The sequence below is a fragment of the Pogoniulus pusillus genome, chromosome 5 (genome assembly GCF_015220805.1).
Source record: "Pogoniulus pusillus isolate bPogPus1 chromosome 5, bPogPus1.pri, whole genome shotgun sequence".
NCBI classification, from domain to species: domain Eukaryota; kingdom Metazoa; phylum Chordata; class Aves; order Piciformes; family Lybiidae; genus Pogoniulus; species Pogoniulus pusillus.
The window spans coordinates 24,789,557-24,809,841 of record NC_087268.1 but is presented as its reverse complement, the minus strand read 5'-3'; the positions used below and the strand labels follow the sequence as shown (position 1 = coordinate 24,809,841).

General features: G+C 40.8%; 1 protein-coding gene and 1 long non-coding RNA gene across 5 annotated transcripts in view; one reads left to right on the top strand and one right to left on the bottom strand.

The window, feature by feature from the left end:
- Positions 1-10,705, top strand: part of LOC135175435 (uncharacterized) — a 28,175-nt gene extending 17,470 nt beyond the window's left edge. Inside the window, exons 2-5 of one of the 3 annotated variants that reach the window (XR_010302361.1) lie at positions 4,770-4,977; positions 7,745-8,143; positions 10,112-10,509; positions 10,626-10,705. This is a non-coding gene — a long non-coding RNA (uncharacterized LOC135175435). Of the gene's footprint in view, positions 1-4,769; positions 4,978-7,744; positions 8,195-10,111 lie in introns of those variants that run through there. The other 2 variants (XR_010302360.1, XR_010302359.1) reach the window with 2 other exon arrangements.
- The window catches only part of TMEM131 (transmembrane protein 131), a 97,110-nt gene continuing 80,757 nt past the window's right edge, over positions 3,933-20,285 (bottom strand). For both annotated transcript variants that reach the window (XM_064143533.1, XM_064143534.1), the window contains 12 exons: positions 19,742-19,900; positions 18,638-19,230; positions 15,292-15,467; positions 14,057-14,184; positions 12,533-12,657; positions 12,231-12,386; positions 11,333-11,507; positions 10,862-10,983; positions 10,650-10,746; positions 9,487-9,584; positions 8,188-8,351; positions 3,933-4,956 (listed from right to left, as the gene is read on the bottom strand). In XM_064143533.1, the coding sequence (XP_063999603.1) occupies positions 4,660-4,956; positions 8,188-8,351; positions 9,487-9,584; positions 10,650-10,746; positions 10,862-10,983; positions 11,333-11,507; positions 12,231-12,386; positions 12,533-12,657; positions 14,057-14,184; positions 15,292-15,467; positions 18,638-19,230; positions 19,742-19,900 (2,290 nt within the window). In that variant the 3' untranslated portion in view covers positions 3,933-4,659. The remainder of the gene's footprint in view (positions 4,957-8,187; positions 8,352-9,486; positions 9,585-10,649; positions 10,747-10,861; positions 10,984-11,332; positions 11,508-12,230; positions 12,387-12,532; positions 12,658-14,056; positions 14,185-15,291; positions 15,468-18,637; positions 19,231-19,741; positions 19,901-20,285) is intronic.

Below are 20,285 nucleotides of genomic sequence, written 5' to 3'. Positions count from 1 at the left end.
GGAGGCTGTAGCCAGGTGGGGGTTGGTCTCTTCTCCCAGGCACCCAGCAATAGAACAAGGGGAAGCAGTCTCAGGTTGCAATGAGTGAGGTATAGGCTAGATGTTAGGAGGAAGTTTTTCACAGAGAGAGTGATTGGCATTGGAATGGGCTGCCCAGGGAGGTGGTGGAGTCGTTGTCCCTGGAGGTGTTCAAGAAAAGACCAGATGGGGCACTTAGTGCTGTGATCTAGTTGATTGGATAGGGCTGGTTGATAGATTGGACTGGATGATCTTGAAGGTCTCTTCCAACCTGGTTGGCTCTATGATTCTATGACAGCGTATCCAGGAGGAGGCCTTCTATCATTCTTCCCTGCTTTCCTCTTTGTTGGTATACATTGCTTCTGGATACAGAGGAGGTGATCCTTGAATGTCCTGAAATCAAGGTGTAGTCTTGCACCTGAAGAGATGTAACCCCATGCTTCAGTACAGGTTAGGTGCTGACCTGTGGGAAAGCAGCTCTGCAGAGAAGAACCTGTGAGTATTGGTAGACAACAACTTCACCACGAGCCAGTAGTATGCTGTGGCCAAAAATGCTAACAGTATTCTAGGGTGCAATAAGAAGAGTGTGGCCAACAGGTTGAGGGAAGGTTCTCTTTTCTCTCTGCCCTGATAAGGCTGTATCTGGAGTACTGTGTCCAGTTCTAGACTCCCAATCTCAAGAGAGGGAACTACTGGAGAGAATCCAGGGGGGCTACAGTGATGATAAGAGAGATGTTCCAGTACTCTAACAAGGAAAGGCTGCGAGTCCTGGGTCTTAACCTGGAAAAGACTTGAGAGGATCTTAATGCTGATAAATATCTAAAGGAGGGGTCATGCAGATGGGCCTGGGCTCTTTTCAGTGGTGGCTGGTAACAGGATAAGGGGCAATGGGTACAAACTAGAATACAGGAAGCTTTGCTTGAACTTAAGGAGAAACTTTGAGAGTGACAGAGCACTAGACCAGGCCACCCAGAGAGGTTGGAGTCTCCATCTCTGGAGTCTTTCAAAGCCTGCTTGGATGTGTTCCTGTGCAACCTGGTCTAGGTGTACCTGTGTTAGTAGGGGGATTGGAGCAGATGATCTCCAGAGGTCCCTTTCAACCTCCATTATGCTGCTGCACAGAATATAGTAGAAGTTGGGTTACTTCCAGTCTCAGTGCATGGATGACTTCTAACAAACTGACTCATCAAGAGCTGAAGTCATCATTGTTTCATGAGGCTGAAACACTGAAGCTCATAAAACTTGGTTATAATTACAAGCTGGGAAAAGAGACAAAGAGCTAAAGCTATATTTAGTGCAAAACATCATCCTGGTGAAATGGTTTCAGTGAAAAGACAGCTTCTTACCTCATGAAGGTGTTTTACCTCTTAATTTCACATCTCGTTGGGCCAGACAGTTCATGGTCAGCTAGAGTGTGGTTAGACAACTTCAGTACGTCTTGGTGATGATACTCCAGTGTGGAATACCTGGTGTTTGCTTACACTCTGTATCCTAGAGTTGTCCTAGGGTTTTCCTCAGTTTGGGATTTTTCTCACAGAGCAGTGGCCCAATCTACAATACCTACCATTGTTGTGTTCCTTCATTTCAAACAAACACTGTCTTGTAACTGCAATTTTATATCCTGTTCTGCTACAGTCTTAGACTTTCACTAAGTACACAGTTCTAATGCCTTTTAAGACCCTTTTGAAATAGAACTCGTGCTAATTAAACTGATTTCATATCTTAGGGACATACCTACTCTAGGATTTCTGATTCCAGTAACAGGCCAGGAAGTTTTCAGCCTTTTAAAGTTAGAGTTGGCAAATTAGAATTGGCCTTTAGGAGAACCAAAATTAACAGTAATTGTTTATTTTTGTGGGTATTCTCAGTAGCTCCCAGGCCTGGTGCTTTGGCCCTGATATTTTATCGTAAGGGCAGTGAACTTCCTAATTCCCAGGCTATCCATTATCTAACTGCTTTAAGCTGTTTTTCTCTCTGGTCTTTTTACTCAAGATGGAATGTCCCCCCGGGTCTGAGATCCAGTCTTGTTCATTCTGTTCTTGAAAATAGTCCATTCTTCCTTTCAAGGTTTAGACTTCTGCCCCTGTTCATTTAATTTGTCTTCCCAGCAGGCTACAGCACTTCCAAAACAAACTAGGTTTCTATATAAAGACTTCACATGTGCTTTGCCAAAACTTAATGCTATTTTTACTTTTTAAGATCTCTGTCCTGTTATTCTGTGATGGCTGTGGGTACCTCAACTATCTCAACCCCAGATCTGCAGCAATTTGAAAAGCATTTTCAATGACTATGACTGCACCATAAAAGCTGGCAAGTAGACTCCTCAGGGAGAAGGCAGCAAACCCTGTGGTGTATGTGTACTTAATGTGCAGAGAGGTTTTTTCAGAAGTACCCGATTTTTGCCTAGGTTATAATTCATCTAAATTCTGTCAATTACAATTAGGACTTCTAAAGGCAGCTTTTTGGCTTTCTTTAACCAGGTATAATAGTGTGACAGTGCTTTCAAAAATAATCTTTGAGTAGAAGGAAGTCAGAAGTATTTAGCCTAGGACATTGTCCATGTAAATCTGGGGAGAACAACATGGTTTTCCTCTCTTAGGTAACTCAAAACTCTGTGTCAAAGATCTTGATGATTCTCACTGTTTCACCTCTGAAGAGGAAACTCTTCAAAAGCAAGAACTGAGAATATTCTAAAGGCAGCAGAGGCTATTTGCATTAACACAAGGCTATGGCACACATTTTTTTGGGGGGAAAATAAAGTCTACGTGTCTCGTTCAAAGGGAATTGTTTTACTAGAGATTTTTCATCCTCACAACTACTTAGACCACTGAGGACTATCGCTATCCCAGAATTAATTTCTGCTTCTATCTTCCATGGAATCAATTCTAATATACCTACTGAGGGAGGGGGAGAAGAGGCAGCACATTACCTTAGGAATCTCCTTTCACCATGAAGTTACTGCTAGTTAGCTTTCCAAGTTCCATTTACCGAGGAGGCAGGCTCTGGCATGTCTGTAGCATAACTGCTGCTTCTTTATTTTACGTGTGGTAAGAGAGTTGTTTGCCCAGTTACTCAGAAGGAAATTGTGTACTAATCAAAGTTGAACATTTCAAGACCTTGCATGATTCTAGAAATACCCAAATTTTAAAAACCAGTGAGTTGCAGCAGTTTCCTGTTTCAGAGATCTGTACCCACAAGTTTCTGCTGATGGCAAGAAGACATCAGTTGCAGAGATCGTTTACATAACGGAGGCTAGAAAAGTGCTCATATCTCAATTACTTAAACTTCATTTTGTTGCATACAATATTCTTTGTAACACAAAGGATTTAATTAGAGAGTTCTTTTTTAAAAGACAGATTCTGATAAATATCTGCTGCTGTAAATTTTAAGCAGTGCCACTGAGTCTAAATAAATTTGTATTGCTAGCATCTGCTAATGCTTTCTTGTAGTGGAATGGTTCATTTTTACCTGGCTTTATGCAGTCATTTGGGCTTGCCTGACTGTTAATCAAGGGAAAGGGGCACATTAAAGGGACAGATAAATCATATCTAACCCCAGTACAGTACATTTCTTGTTTAGACCCATATGTATTGCAAAAGATATGGGCAGAGCATAAAGAGCAGCTGCTACTCTGCCTGATGCTCAGAAAATTAAACGTAGATATTTTCCCAGCACTTCGCTATACAGCAAATTTTCAAATGGGTGGCAGTGTGTAACTCTGAAAACAATTTCCAGTTCTCCACTGCTAAAGAAACTCAGAGTGCTGAGAAGCCAGGTTTAATCTGCAGTGAAGGTTCTGTTAATACAAGCCTTAAGCACAGTAGGTTTTGCCCTGAAGGCAATCACTGCCAACTAGATGCATGCACACACAAGTTTAGAAAGTACCAGGAGAACAGAACTACAGCAGGCAGGTCTTGAAAAAAGCAGTATTTATTTTAAAGTACAACCCAAAGTTGTAACCATAAGAAATGCACAAGGTATCTTGTTTCTTCCACAAGTCTTGGCTGTGTGCATTTCAGTTCAACTTAAAAATGCATTCAGGTTTACAAATGTACAAACAGCACAGAAAGTGTATTACAGTCCCAACAGAATGCTCTTACATTCAGCCAGTTTGCTCTTAAGGTTTTGTGTTGGTTGTTGAGTTGTTTTTTTCCTTTTTTTTTTTTTTTACATTCTTAGAACCTGTGTTACCAAAGACAGCCTTAGTTTTAAAAAAATACTCTGCATTTTAGCACAAAGTGCCTTTGATTTTAAATTAGAACTTGGAGGGTAATACTGGAAAAAGTTTAAAACCCCAAGCTGATACTTTTCATAAAAGTATTGCATGCCAGGACCATTTTATAGTTCAGATTGTTTCCTAAATAAAGATGGCAGGTGGCAAAATGTGAAACCAGTGAAGTTGTTCAGATTTCACGCTTCAGCTGTAGTTGGGATTTGTGACCACACTCAGACTTTCTCAAGCTTATCTGCAATCTCACACTACCCTATTGTAGGACAGACTTTAAAAGGAGCAATTGACAAAAGTATGATTGGTGGGGAGAAGGAAGCAATGACCAGCAACAGCCTGGAAATGATGTTTCAAAAATTTGCATTCAGAATTGTATCATGACCTGGATAAAAGTTATTTTCTTTTGCTTAACTTCAATTTTCATGGGGATAGTGTGAATTAAACCAAGGATCTGAACTTCTTCTTCCAATTGTTGGGCTCCAAATTCTCCAAGGATTGTAGGTCTGTCCCATATCTTCAGCAGGACTGGCAACTGTGGCACCAGCGGGTGGAGGAGGAGCAGCAGAGGAGCTTTCACTACCCATGAGATCAATGCCTGACAATGCATTTGTTGGAGTGGTGAAGGGAAGGCCACTGTTGAGATTGCTTGACCAAATGGAATTGCTGAATGGAGTGCTGGACCACAGGCCACTCGGGTTGCCAAGGATCGACTGCAGTAAAGACAAAGCAAGGTAAATAGCAGTTTAGTAAGCTGTATTTTCATCTTGTTTGCAGCTCCCGTGAAAGAAAAGTATTTAAGAAGCAGCAAGCCTGTTGTGAAACCCTTGTCTTTGCTATGTCACAGAGCTTTCAACTCCCTTTACTAAAGCTTGCCCAGAGGAGCCACACTGTCACCAAATGTGCCTGCTGACTGAATGGGCTGCAGAGTACAATTTACATTGTAGGCATTTAAGCTGTTTTCATTTGAGCTTATACATCTCATACAACATTAATTTCAGCACTACCAGTATTCAAGCTTTAACACAAAGGCCAAAAAGCTCAAGCTTAAATTAGTTAGAATGAAGTAGATAAACATGGTTCATGTCTTGAAAAAAAACTTCATAATGGAAGATAACAATAAAATCTACTCATTGATACTTTTTTGTCTGTTTGCAAGCTTATCTCCTTGTATTCAGACACACCTGCTACAAACTCTGTATTTCAGATGAACCTACCTGTGTTCAGCCCTACTGTACCTCTGCATCCCAGTATACACCTTTTCCCCTCATCCAAAGTTTCTTCAAATGAGGGCAAGGGGAAGAGAACTGGCCATTTGTCATGGAGTTTCAGTAAGTCTGTCTTGGCTTAAGACATCTGAAACTCTCTGACAAGTGGTGATGGTGCAGATGCAGGTGTGCTGCAACATCACAAATGCATTTGGGATGTACAGGACAGGCACAACAAGCCTAGAGAACACATGCAGAAGCAAACAAGGCTCAGGTTTTGTCAACTGTTTTTTGTTAAAGTACAAAGTAACAAGCAGAGGAATCTAACTGCTGGTGTGTTAGAAAGTGGCATAGGAAGCAGCCAAAGATGGAGACAAGAAAGGTTAGCATAATTTTCAATGCCAATATGTAGGCTTAACACACTACATACCTCGGTGCCAACAGATTTAATGTACACATGCTGTAAATTCAATTTGCAAATATATAGTAAACGTGATATATCCAAAAGGCAGTGAGCTTGTTGAGTAAGTGCTGTAAGGCACAAACATCCTTATGTTTGGGTTTAGTGGGTGGAGATAGGGCACCCCTTCCCCAGGATCTCTGCCTTCAGATCTAAAGGTTAACCAGTGGCAGTGTACTCTGCATCTGAATATTAAAATAAAAACCCCTTTAATAAGTTAACAAGGTAAACTCTGAAAACATCTTCATTTCAGGTTTTTATTTCTTTGGGATGAAGAATGTATGGTCAGTCTAATCACACCTGAAATTGGTTGGACACTAACATTATCAAAGGGTCCTCAATGAATTTCATACTAAGGGTTGGACAGGCATTTTGAGCGTACTCTGTGGTTAACCAGGCCAGTGTCATTAGGACTCCCAATGTCAGTGAGAAGCTAAGCCAAATTAGGGTCACTGTTAACTATATGGTTATATTTAAGCTATACAATCATTAGGCTACTAAGCAAACAGTAGGAAACACTTCATTCTACTGCTTAGACCACCCTAACACACTAGAAGTCTAGTCTACTTCCTCCTGTGGGCAAGAGTCAGCAACTATTCTTATGCAGCCTAAAAGCATTTGGTGGGGCCTGATAGAAAGGCTCATAAAAAGTAGAAGCAACCTGAAAAAGGAGGAGCAAGGAAGAGTACCTTAAATTAAATTGCTACTCCCGTATGAGGCTGGTGGGGGGAGGTACAAAGTGGTCAGCAGACAGAACTACACACAGGATAATGAAGGAAAGAGTGAGAGACTGGGGTTAGAAAGAAACTTGGGAAGAAGCACAGCCTGAGGTGGGATCCAGAAGTCAAATGCTTTTAAGTACAAAAGCAGAGTTACACATAAAATGGGAATGCAACAGGAATAAAGAAACTCCCCAGAAACCTTCCTAGAAAAGAGGGAAACAGAAGCCACTACATAAGTCCTCTGTGCAAGAACAGCTTTGGCTGGAACAGAGAACAGGACAAGGTCCTGGCCTGGTACCTGCTCCTTTATCAACTCAGAGCAGGCGATAGGGAACAGCCAAGGTTTTCTCTTCTGTCTCACCATAAGCATGTGGGAAAAAAATTACCATCATTAAAAAGACTGTGAACATTTCAGTCTGTTTGCTGCTTGTTTAATTATTAAGTGATATTGTCCTTAAATAAGCTCTTCAAATGCCTCACTCTCCTGTCAGGGGGAGACTTGACAGTTTTTCTACACTATTTGTCTGGCTTTGGTCTCAATGCTTCTTCAAGCAGTGAAACAGGTATTTTTCAGGAGCATATAGGAAGTAGATTAAGGAGCTAGAGAGATTGTTCTTGTTGTCCTCAACTGCCCTCCACATGACCAAAAAGCAAAAATCTCTTCTTAAACAGTTTTAGTGAGGCTGCAGCTACAGCTGTAACTGCATCACAAAGGCAGGATCACTGTCTCTAAGCAGCTGTGTGACCTTCTTCACCTTCCCCCATCTGATCTGAACTGCTACCAGGTGAAGTAAACACTGCCTGTTACTACAAGAGCATTTTCAGAAGACAAGATGAAGGACTATTTCAGCTGGAGACAGCTGTTGTGATGCAAGTTTTGTTTTCTGACAGAGGCACAAGGGTGACAACAGTGACAACCTGTGTAAAAGCTGTGGTTTCTTATTCCTTGGCTGTACTCATGATCTTCATCAACGTTGTCAGGTTAAAAGGCTTCATGTTATGCTCAGTGCTCTAGTGCTTTTACTAAGCTGAAGGGAATACATTTAAGGTCTTCTAGATAAGTCATTGTTTTTTTTAATTTTATTTTCTTTCACCTTTTGTTAATTTACAGGTAGGTGCAACACTGGATTCGGGAAGTCTGAAAGTGATCAGAATGGCTATTTTGCAACTGTCCATCATGCTGGACGTGACAGAGGCAATGTCCAGCCGTGCAATGGGAGCAGAACTGCTCTTTCCACAATCCTACAGCATGTGGTAATGGAACACACTTTTGTAAGCACTGCAGGAAGCTCTTCTGATAAACATTTTGACTTGAATCAATTTACAATGACTTATTACCTGTGAGTGAGCAGGCTAATGACTCTTCGGCCAAAGCCATGTCAACTTACATATGTTTGTCTTCCTGTGTAGTTAAGTTAACTAACTTCCTTTTCCTTTATTCTTCAGTGGCTTTCTTTTCCCCAAAATGTAAAAATCTTCTAAGCAAAAATGGATGGCAGACACAGAACAGGTTGGTAACAGTATTAAAATGCTGCATTTGGACTGAATACTTACTGCAGTTGTATGAGTTGGGGAGCTTGAGTTTGTCGGCCAGGAGGGTACAGAATCTGTAGCTGAAGGATCCCAGATGGATGATGGAACATTATTGAATTCGCTCCAGTTTCTCTGAACATCCTGCCCGTAAGCAGATCGAGCCAAACCAAGTTTGCTAAAAACCTCTAAAAATAAAATAAAAATTAGTCTGTTACTCTTCCTCTTTTTGCAAGAGCTGCAGCAGACTAATACTTTTCAGTCATGTCACATATTTTGTCATCCAGTTCTGCTGCAGTGCAAGAATTGCAGTTAGGAAAGGTCACAGTAATGCAGATCTCATCTCATGTGCCCTATATCTTACAGTGGGTACAAAGCTAGAATGATGATTAGCGTGGAGTAAGGGACAGGGCTGAAGGAGCCTCTTGGAATCCACAGCACTCATTTGCCCTGCAGTTCTCCCCTCCCAGGTAGCTCCTGGTATAGGAGGTGGCACTGCCTGTGCCCCAGTCCAGATCTCATCTTTATGAGAAAGGGATGGCAGCACTAGCACTTGGAGTTCACCTGGTCTCTGCACACAGGACTGATTCCTCTGACACCCCTCAGAGCCACTGGTGCCAAGTGCTGCCAATGACGCTAAAAGAACCCCACAAGAGCAACTGCTACTGACTGCAGATAACCAGCATTTTTCAGTAGACATACAATCCATTTTGCAAATGTTACACACATTTGCATGGCTGGCCAATTCTTGCAGCCACTTCATGCATCTTCACACACAGTTAAGTGCACAGAACATCCATGTGCTACAATGCAGCCTGCCTGCATCAAGGCCCACCTTAATATTTAAATACAGGAACAAATTTCCGGGTTTAGTATGAATCAGTTCATCATGCAGCTATACCAACACCAGAGGAAAGCAGCATGAGTGATGGACCATGCTCTCATTTATAAACCTATGTGGGCATAAAGTGCTCAGGAAACCACAAGCCCAGTGGCACACTTTTGAGACCTAAAGTTTCAGAGCAAGGGGTTAGAGGAGGAAGGTGGCAAGAGAACTAAGAAAAAAACCCCAATAGCAAGGAACTTTACTGAAACAGACATTTTTAAAAGCCACTATTTCCAGCACAGTAAGCACGCTGAAGAATTTCCACTCTCAGTAGGCTGAGACACAGAATACACCACCAGATTTTCAAATACGCTTTCCTACAGAGTCATCATCTTTTGAGGGCAGGGATGGGAATACTTACACCAGTGGAATGGAGACACACCAGCTCTTGACATGTATATGAATATGGAAAAAAATATTTGAAAACAACAACTCACCTCCAGTTAAGTTAAAAGAATGTCCAAATGCAGAGAAGGAGTTGAGAGGTGTGAAGTCAGGACTGCTGCGGTTGCTGATAGGACTCCATAAGCCAGAACTAAGTGTTGTGGAGTAATGGGAAAGATACACACAAGCTGTTAATATGGTACTACTAAGAGTGTGATGCACAAATGTACATGTGTCATATTTTTGCAATGGTGAGAGGAGTTAGGAAATCAGCCTATTACTTTTTTTGACAGAAGATTTCAGTGAAATACCATTTTCCTGTGTATATAACAACCTTGAAGCAAGGTTGCTATAGACAACACGCTCTTTAATCTGTAGACTGAGCTCCAGCACAAACCTGAGAGTAGTTCTTCTGATCACTTCTTCAGAAAACATGTCAGGTCCAAGCCATAGTGCAGTTTTTTTTGATAAGCAGCTAACATGTAGAGCCACTCAAAAGGGAGACAAATGCTTGCACACTCTAATGTGTGGGCAAGCTTGTTGAAACTACAGATGAGTTAACTAGAGCCAGTGATAAACATTTACAAAACCAAACCAAAACCCCATCCCCCAAAATTTTGCTAAGAAAAGCAATTCCTTTGCATATTGAAACTTGAATTTAAATCTTTCCTAGTCCAGAAAGGTTACCAGACACTCACCACTTTTTACAACTGAGACAGACAACGTTGCTAAAACAGGAAGACATTGTGCCTTGGGGAACATGACTGAGCACAGCTCTGTTCTGCTCCTCCTCATAACACTGAAAGCCCTGTGACAGTTCCAATCTCACTGTTAGAACTGGGAGTAAAAGATCCTGCTGTACTGTGAGATATTCTGCCTGCAAACTATTTCAAGTGACCTTGGCAAGCACTCTTCGATGCTGGAAGAGCCAAAGTGATTTCTCATTGTTTGGACACCCAGGGAACATGAGACTGTTGAGTTACTTGGAATGAGGAGGGGAAAGTCCCCGCCGAATCCAGAACATCCTTCTCTCGATTTCTGAGTCAGCTGCAAGTTCTAAATGATTTTTTTGCAAGGTGAGAGATGCTGTGCCCAAAATTTGAAAAAACAAACCATAAGAAAAACAACAACAGGATGAATTCTGTCGCTACCTTCAGAATGCCATTAAACAGCTTTGAGCTTTCTTTTCCAGGTTACTAGGTATTTGCCTGTTTACCTGTCAGAGCCATCACTGTCAACGACTGTGTGGGAAATGCTGCTATTGCTGGAAGCATCTGTCTTGCTTGGAGAAACCTTTGGTAAGCTACTGCCTCCTGTAAGAATGAATTTTTTAACACATATGTAAAATGAGTAAAATAAAAAAACCCACACAGCAGAACGTTCAGGAAATATTCAAAAATACTTAAAACTCCAAATTGGTTTTAGTACCTGGGCTCTTGTCATAACCTGCAGCTACAGCAGCAAAAGTGGGGTTACCATTCCTGCCCGGAAGAGAAGCTGCCTTTGCCAGTTTATGTTTGGTACCATTAGGCTGCTTGCTTTTCAGTTCACTTAAAGGAGAAGATGATGAAGGCCAAAAAAAAAAAAAAAAAGAAAGAATAAGGATTTTTGCAATCAAACTGCTGAAGTCCAAAAAGGCAACTTAAGCTAGTATTCATCAAAATGTTAATAGCTCAACATTTCACATCAGTGCATGCTCATCCAATCTACTAAGTCAGAAGAAAGCCCAGGAAAACATAAATAGCATGGTAAGATGCACACAGTACTGCCTTCCAAAAAGCAGTTTTCATGGGAAGAGGAAATGGGTCTGAGAAATGGGAGATGCACTGTGTGAAGCACACAGCTTCCACAAGTGTTCTGTGCTTTGGAAATCAGTAGGAGGTGCAGATTTGGACTCACTTGCTGCAGCTGCTGTTCACAATGCTGCTGTAAGTGCCTCCTCGTGGCCCGAAAGCAAATGATGTGGAAGGCGGGGGAGGAGATGGCGAGGTGGGCGTTGGTGAGGGCTGTCGTTGTTTCAGGAAAGCATCTGCATTCAGGGTTTGCAGGGAGAGTTTGTAAAGGTTGTCTGTAGCTGTAAAAGAGAAACACAAAACATCTTGTATTTACATCACAGCAAAGGCTTTGCAAACTCTTGCTATCCTTTCTGTTCAAACTGAGGAACTGGGACAAAGGCTGTTAGGCTGTTCCCAGAGAAGCAGCTCTTTCTCTATATTCCGCTACCATTATCCAGGTTTACTACCTATTTTCACAGAGATTGTACTGCAATAAATGCACCATGATAAACTGATTTGTACAGAAGAAAGATCCTTCCTAACAGTGCCATGGAGAGGGATGACTCTTTTCACTTGCAACCAAGAGGAAGGTGCATCAGTTCCTGCACAATCAAAAAGTGTGTGCAATAGTGTCCCATGCTAACCGCTGCATTAAGCCATTTTCAGTGTTCCCTCAAGGATAAATCAGTTGATTAGTTCCAACTGAGGCTGCTGCAGACTTGACCAAGCAAAACCCCATCTGCTTTAGAAAGTGTATTTTGGTTTTGAGCCGCAATTTTCATTTCCTCAATTTCTCCAGCAGCTTCTCAATCCTGTTCATCATTGAAGAATTGGGAAAGGGCCTGTGTTCTGCCCACACATTATTAAAACTACCCAAAATGTACCAGATGCTACCAATGAGGCCTCCTGCAGAAAATGTGAGCAGAGCTATGCAGTGAAAGAGAGAGAGGAAGATCTGTAAGTAGACCAAGACAAGATTCACAGCAGAAGGCTAATTCTGTCATCCTCTTCTGACTACTTACAGCTGCCAGCTTTGTGAAGAGGCACAGAGTCCCACTCTGGTGGTGGAGAATCCTTTTCTCCTTCTGAGCTGCTGGTGTTTCCTAGCTCCTGTCCAGAACCACTGGGAAATTTTGCTAATACTGATGGCCTGCTCTCCACTAACTTACTGTTTGGACCTATTAAAACAGAAGAAAAACAAGTCCATGGATAGTAAACTGAAGAGCTTTCTTCACACACCAGACTTTAAACTAAGCACTCAAAAGTGGTTACAAACAACTAAATAAAATTCCCGAGGTATTTATAAAAGATAGCCTCAAACTACCTCTTGTTTTGGGGAGGTTTCTTGGTTTAGGCGCATTCATCAAAAGGTGGTGTGTAGGTGTCCTGGCTGGAAAGGCTTTGCGCTGCTTGTTTTCCAGTGGGGGAGTATAAGACAATTCCAAGGAACTAAATCAAAACAGAGATCCATTTTATTTTTAAGCTCTCTGAAGTGCTAAAGATATTTTTATATATACACACATTAAAAACTATGTATTTTTTTATATATATAAAAGATTATATATATATACACACACACCCCCCATACACATGCCATACTATTTTACAACAGACTGCTCTCCTTTTGCTTTCTTACATCAAACTTGTGCTCATCTTCAAATTTATAAGCAGATTTTCTGTTTCTTCTATTAGCAACTCCACCCTTTCTAGCCCTGGCTCACTTTCTCCCCAACACTGCTCTACATGCTTATTAGGGCTCGCTCATCTTTCATGAGAAGCTTTCACCCTGGAGCTCCAGGATTATGAAACCTGCTTTATTATACAGTGACAACAAGAGATGGCAACAACTGGTTTTCTACTCTACTCATATACTCTCTTGTTAGATCACATCCTCCTGATATGCTATTGCCCTGAATGTACAAGATCATCTTTTAATTGATGACATGAAACTATTCATACCCACTACTAAATTAATGTGTCTCTGTACTTTTTTGCCCTCCACCAGTTAGATTGTGCCTTTCTAGAGAGGAATTACTTTTACCCATTTCTTGCAGAAAAATTCCAAACCAGCTCTCATTGTGGCCTTTGAATACTGTTATGTATAACGAACTTGTGATAAAGGGAAGTAGACCATGATAGAAATAAATAAGGAGACTTTACCAGGCAGTGTTTTCATAAATATTTTGAAGAAAATCAATTTATACTAAGTACTACTGCCAGTTGGTCTAGTATTAATTACAGCAACAGGGAAAACACAAGCCAATGTACCATGCCAATTTGGTGAAGTCTGCTTCTATGGCACTTGGATACAGATCTGATTTCAGGAAAAAAAAAAACAGATATAGTAAGACTCTAATGGTCTTAATGTTTTCCCCTTTCTATAAGCTGCAGGCACCGCCTGCCAGTAAGGGAAAGGGATGGGCAGCAGCAGCAGTCACCTCCTTTAATAACATATCCAAGACTGATCCTACTCTATGATAGAAAACCAGAAATTGCATGGCTGTAATTTCACCAAGGGCAACTAAAGACACTCATGTTAGCTCTGACTTACTGTGCTGTCACTAGAAACTCCTGTAGAAACAGTAACCAGTATCACATACAAGAAATAGCGTTACAAAAAGTTTAACATCGCTTTACCTGATTTTCTTCTTTGGCTTCAGTTCTTATTTTATTTGCATTAAATAATTTGTTGTTTACAAGCTTCAGATATTCCCTGATATCAGGTAAAAGGAAGCTACTTAAAGGTATCTGCTGTAGGCGTTAGCCAGACTAGCAACCACGACAGTCAAATGCACAGACTTATCAATCCATTTTCTCTTCAAGCATGAACAGCCGTTGTTAGGCTTACCTGGTTTTCACATCTACAGGGATTTCTTTCTTGGTACTTGTTAGGAGTTTTTTAGTCTTCTGTTTTACTTGAACTGTTTCATTTTCAGGTTTTTCTGGTACTGTTTTTCCCTTTTGTTTTTCAGGTTCCTATATAAAGACATTATTATAAGATGTTAGTATTTGTGAAAAGTCCCTCTTGCATCACAACACACACATAGCACAAATAGGGCTGTTCACTGAGTATACCTATGCAGTGGTGGTGTCCATCTCTTCCTATCTGGAGAAGTAGAAATTGAAATATTTAGCAAATTAATGTGCTTCAAGCAGATGAGATATTCGCAAATACAGAGATCCTCAGGCCACAGCCTCTAAGCCTGCTTAGAAAGATGCTAGCTCTGTATTGAGACCTGCACAGAGTGCACCTGTTGTACGCAGTCCAAGCCTTCTAGAACAGACTCTTCAACAAAGCAAAGAATAGGGGGTACCTTCTCCCTAAGACTTTATGCATACAAGTATACTGTCTAATAACCATCCTGAAGATTTAAAGTTGATTTTCAAATGCAAACTTACTAAACTTGTAAAAGATATGACAGATTTATTTCTTTCCCCAGCTAAGACCCAAAGATCAAAATTCAGATGCAAAAATTGAGGCTTGGCTTTCTTCTCTTTGTGATTACTTTTGCTCTGTTTGGTTGCCTAGCAAATGCTTTAGGTCAACATATTTAAGACAACCTGACAACTTACTACAACAACTGTTAGAGTTTTAGTTTATTACTTAGAAGCGTGCATGTCAAATGAGTAAATAAAGGCAAGGGTATTGTCAAAGGTAATTAAATAAGCTACCTGCTTGACAAGTTACCATTCATGAACTGACCCTCTGTAACTGACAAAACACATGGTTTTAGCACACACTTTAATTATCCCATAAACTTAGTGTCCATACTTTGTCATTCTGTTCTACAAACAGAATAGGTTAGGACCTATTAGCCACTATACTGCTGACAACTGATGACTTATTCAAGTCGCAGTCGCTAAGGCACTTTTAAGTCCCAAGCCTACATGATTCAAGCATGTTCAAACAGAGGAGGAAACTCTGTAAAGAAGAAGTGAAGGCAGGGATTAGGAAAGAGTTTTTAATTAGTGTTCTTTGTTAAGTGTTACAGTACGTGAAAGCTGGGGGAAGAGACTGTACTGATGCTCCAAAAGATAACCCACCAGCTACACACAAGCCTCCTTTTATGAGCTATGCCATACCTCTTTGAGAAGTGGTTCTGTGTCTGGGTTGGAGGTTTCAGTTGTGGTTGAGGAACTGTCATCATCTGCCAAGGAATCCTTCAGTTCATCCTCCTGTTGCTTTCCTTTCCCTCTTCTATCCTTTTCTTCCCGCTTCTTCTGTGGTTTAGCCTTGCGCTGAAGTGTTTTCCCTTTCCCTAGGGAGATAAGGATGCTTCAGATTTGCAGCAACAGCACTAAGAGATAGGCTTGTTTGCTTCGCTTTAGAGGCTAACCCACCTGATTAAACCTCTGAAATCTGTAGTCTGTTAAGATACACTGTTTAAAGCCACTTCATACCACCTGCTGAGCAATAGTGTCAAACCTTAAGAATCCTGATCTCCACCATCACATTTAAGCTCCTGAGCCCTATCTCAATTACCTCTCTGTAGACAGTGGGCACTCAACTACCTATAATTCTTACCAACTTTTCCTGGCATTTCCTTTAAACACCTTAGAATTGAATTTGTAAGTTTCCACCACGTAAGACTAGATTTAAACAAACTCCAGAAGCTGGTACAAGCTTTATCATGTGAACAAATGAGAACCAGAAATGTCTAGCATACTTGACAGTTAAAAATCAACCAACCAACACAAACCAACCAAAAGACAACCAACTTGCATTAGTACTAGAGTGGATGAGAAAAATGACAAAACACATTTGTCTAGCAAAGATGTAAAATCCCAACTCTCTACAACCTGAAATCTGACAGCCAAGTGTACTTTCTCCCACTGACCTTTTTTTTTCTTCCAGAGTGTACTATTCTAAGGAGTGTGACTTAGCTGTCTGTAAAATAGTTTATTACTGCATCTCAAACATTTCAGGGCACATTTAACCAAGTTTCTTGAAGCAGTTCACATGCAAGTAAAGAATGCTATTTCAACAATTGATTATTGAATTAATTGTTCCTTCAATTTCTACAGGCTTCTTCAAATGTAGCATAGTACAAGTTCAGTTTGGAGAGGTTTAAGAACCTTCAAAATCAAGCCAGAGGTCCTGGCTCGCAAAATAGGCAGGAGCAATATATCTCAAAGAAGCAGCAGTGCAGTCATCTGGAGTCATCATCATCTGACCGTTGCCTTGTTGGTTACCCTCTTAAACGATGGCAGAATTCACAGTATTCTTATGTCTTTCATTGGGTGCGAGACACAACTTTACAATACAGTCTTTTACAGATACTGCCCTTCAGACTGAGCATCCTCACAGTGCCTGCACATAGTAGTGCACTCAAGTGAAGGCTTAATTACACAGTGGCACAAAATGGTAGGGGTTGGAAGGGACCTCTGGTGATCACATAGTCCAACCTCCCTGCTAAGGCAGGTTCAACTAGATCAGGTTGCACCAGACCACATTCAGGTGGGGTTTGAGCTTCCAGAGAAGGAAACTCTACAACTGCATAAATGTGATTTATTGATTTTAGATGACCAGGTCAGGAAAACTTCCTGGATTGTAAAATTTAACATTCTTGACATATTCTTCAATAAAGAATATTTTAGAATGTTCAGTATTCCACCATGTCAAAGCAAAAATGGTGCAAAGCCTCTGTAATAGGAGGAAAGATGCAAATTTGTGATCAGGAGAAAGTTACAAAAGAGGAAAGGAATACCAAAAAATGAAACCCATGGAAGTGATAGAGAATTATTCTGTCATTGTTTAACAGCTTTTGAAATGGACAGACAAATCAAGAGAATCACCCATCTCAAGAAAATGCAGTTAAATCTAGCATTAAAAATGTCTATCAGAGGCTAGAACAAGGTCTATCAGTTTGCTAGAGCAAGCTCCCAGTACACAGACTGCTAAAGGAATGTCATTTGGATCAGGAATATCCTTTTGAAATCAAACACAGTGGTCCCTATTTACTGTGTAGCAGCTGCATTGCACAGCAGTAGTCAAGCATGACTTGCTAGTTTGAACTACAAATCAAAGATGCACTCCTAAGTGCTGCCAGTCCTTTCAGACATTCAGTACACAGATCAGACTAGCATAAACCCATTTGGACACAGCCCACGAGGATGCTGCAACCTCACCACCAGCCATTTTGTTTTCCAGAGCTCAATTACTTCACTTTGCTACCGTAAGTGCTGTCTATGAAACCTGCCTACAGTCATGCCACTTGCTGCAGGACCACGTGGACTTTATGAGATGAATACCTGACAAACTGACTATAATTCTCTCTCTTTCCCCAACCTCATCCATTTGTCTACACTAAAAATGAAACAGCTCATAAACAAACCAGTGTATTTCACCAAAATCCCCAAATCTCTTATAACTTCAAAGTCTCCACTTTGAAAGTCCAGATTCATCAGCACATCCAGTCTGAACTAATTAAGAACTCTCTGCACTTTACTACTTAACAGAGGGAAGCTTTCCTCTGTGGTGGTGTAATCATACAGATGCTGCAGGGTTTGTATGCCTTCCTACCATTCATTTTCTTACATTTAATAAGCAACACAGTATCAGCATCATCTCTGTACAAGTGTTGTGAAAGAAAAAAAGTGAAAAAATAATTTAGAAATAAGCATATTCAATTAAATTGATAATCATGTAGTAACTCTGGGTGGGGGACACAATTGAAAGTGTTAATATGGAAAATCTTAAGAGTTCTAATCTCTAACATAGTGTTCATAAGAGGAACAGTAACTGACACTTAGAAGTCTGATGTACACAATCTAATGCATAAAATTCAATACTTCAGGCATTAGAAAACTGAAAAGATTTGTAAACAATTCAAGCTAAATTCTAACCTCATGTCAAGTTGAATGAAGCTTATGAACACACATGCCATATAGTAATTTGCTGACCACTAGTATCAAGGATTTTCTACAGTTGCAAGCCTGGACATAAAGGATTCCATTCCCTTATGATACCACAGGGCTTTAACCTTCCCTCTCTTCCCCTTCTCCTTTTCTTCCCATTTAATTTTTCACAATTCATTAGGACAATTACACTCTCCCTTCCTCAACCCTTAGCCTCAAGCACAAATGATGGAGTTGGAAGGGCCTGGTGCTAACCCAAATGCAAAGAAGCAGCCACCAAAAGCATCTTTCTTCTTCAAAGGGTCAGGTGTCTAAATATTCACACTTGCTTTCATCACATTGTTCCAAAAAATTTGCACAAAGAATCATAACCTGTCATTACACACAGAAATTGACTGCCATAAAATGAGAAAAGGAAGCTCTCAATCCACAGGCCCATACAGCATGGTAGGAATGAGCCAAGAAGCTGTCACTTCCCATGTAATGGAAACATGACCTTTACAGATAATTACATCTTGTTCTGTAGCTTACATAATCAGTCATCCTGATAAAAAAACCAGAATCTGATTACCTTTGTTTTTTGCTAGTGGAGATGGGGGATGCTCTGTAAACACATCTGGGGAAGGGGATTCTGGGTGGTCAAAGTCTTTTTCCATAGTTTCTATGAGCCCAGTGAGATCTGAATCCTCTGAGCTGTGCCTTCTGCTGCTGGCACATTCACCATGAGGTGTGCTGAGAAGCGGTAGCTGTGGCAAAGCACTTTCAGTCTGTTGCTCTGGCTGCTGGGGCCCAGATGCTGAAGGCTGCTGTAGAGGCTGCTCCACCAAAGCTGGTGCCTGCTGCTGCATCAGTTGCTGATTCTGCCTCGTCCCCTTGGCTCTTTTGCCTGTGGCATGAGTCTGAGTTGTGGCACCTGAATCTGAGGTAAAGGGGCCCACTTTGTTCACCGACTGCATGGAAGTTTGTGCTATAGTCCTATTAGGTGTGCTTGAACTGGGTTTGGATTTGATGTTTTCCACATCAGGTGCACTTCTATTGCTGTGAAGGTGTGCTGTTGCATTGCATTGTTTATGATTCCCTGCACTGGATCGTGAAGATGAACTGCCTACTCCGTAGATCCCCCTCGATGAACTGTGAGTAGAATCTGATCCGAGTGCATTCAAGCTGGAATAACAAGAAGAGTTTAAACATAGTCCACACTTCCACAGAAGAAGAATCACAGTGTACTGAAGAACTACAGTGTTCTTGGCATATAACCAACAAAGCTGCCTACAACTTGCTTGACAAGTCTGTAGCCTTTACCATTTCCTGTTTGTTTGCTTGCTGAACACATGAACAAAACCACAGTAAAATGGCAGTCAATACAAGTGTTGAGGGAACACTGAAAGGAGAACTTTTTGTTACTGAAGACACCAAAGGTACCTTAATTTTTGAGAACATTAATGGGAAATTTGACCATTTGGATTTTGTTGGGTTTTTCTTTCTTTTTTTTTCCCCAAGAGATGAATATTCCTTTAAAAAAAAAAATCCAACTTTAAATGCAAGCTATCTTTTCATAGGGGGAAGATCTTTACTTACTCATCTGTTCTAAAGGGAAGTATTACTTTCTTACTGGCCTATAAAGAGGGGAAAAAATGAGGGGAATATCTCACTAAACCCCCAAATATATACTTACTTTCCATCAGATGAAAGTCCAACTATTCTCCTGAGATCAAGTGGCCTTCCCATATCAAAGGGAGGGTTTGAGGCCTCAAAGGACAAGCGTCTCCTAAATGGCTCCCAAATTCCTTGAGCTTCTAGATAGGCTGTTCCAATTACCAAGAGAAAAAGCACACTGCAGAGAAGACAAGAAGTCATCTAAGGATTTCTTAGTGCTGAGCATTTTAAGGTTAATGAATCTAACACATGACAAAATTTGTATCTTTACTAAAAAGCTGAAAAGTGACATTAAAGCGACAAATTTATCTGGTAGAAACATAAAATATCCAAGTCTAGTATGATATGCACATTGCTAACTAAGAAGGGAAGTGTGACATGCAGTTGGAAAAAATATTAATCCAAAAGAAAAAATAGATAATTGAAATACTAAAATGGCATCAAAGTGGTCAGCAGCTCTCAAGAGCTCCATTTGAGAAACAGAGATCCTCCTGTGGAGAACTGAGCCCAAAATTGCAGAGTTTTACAGCTAGCTGCATCTGCTGCAATGCCATGTTTAGGAG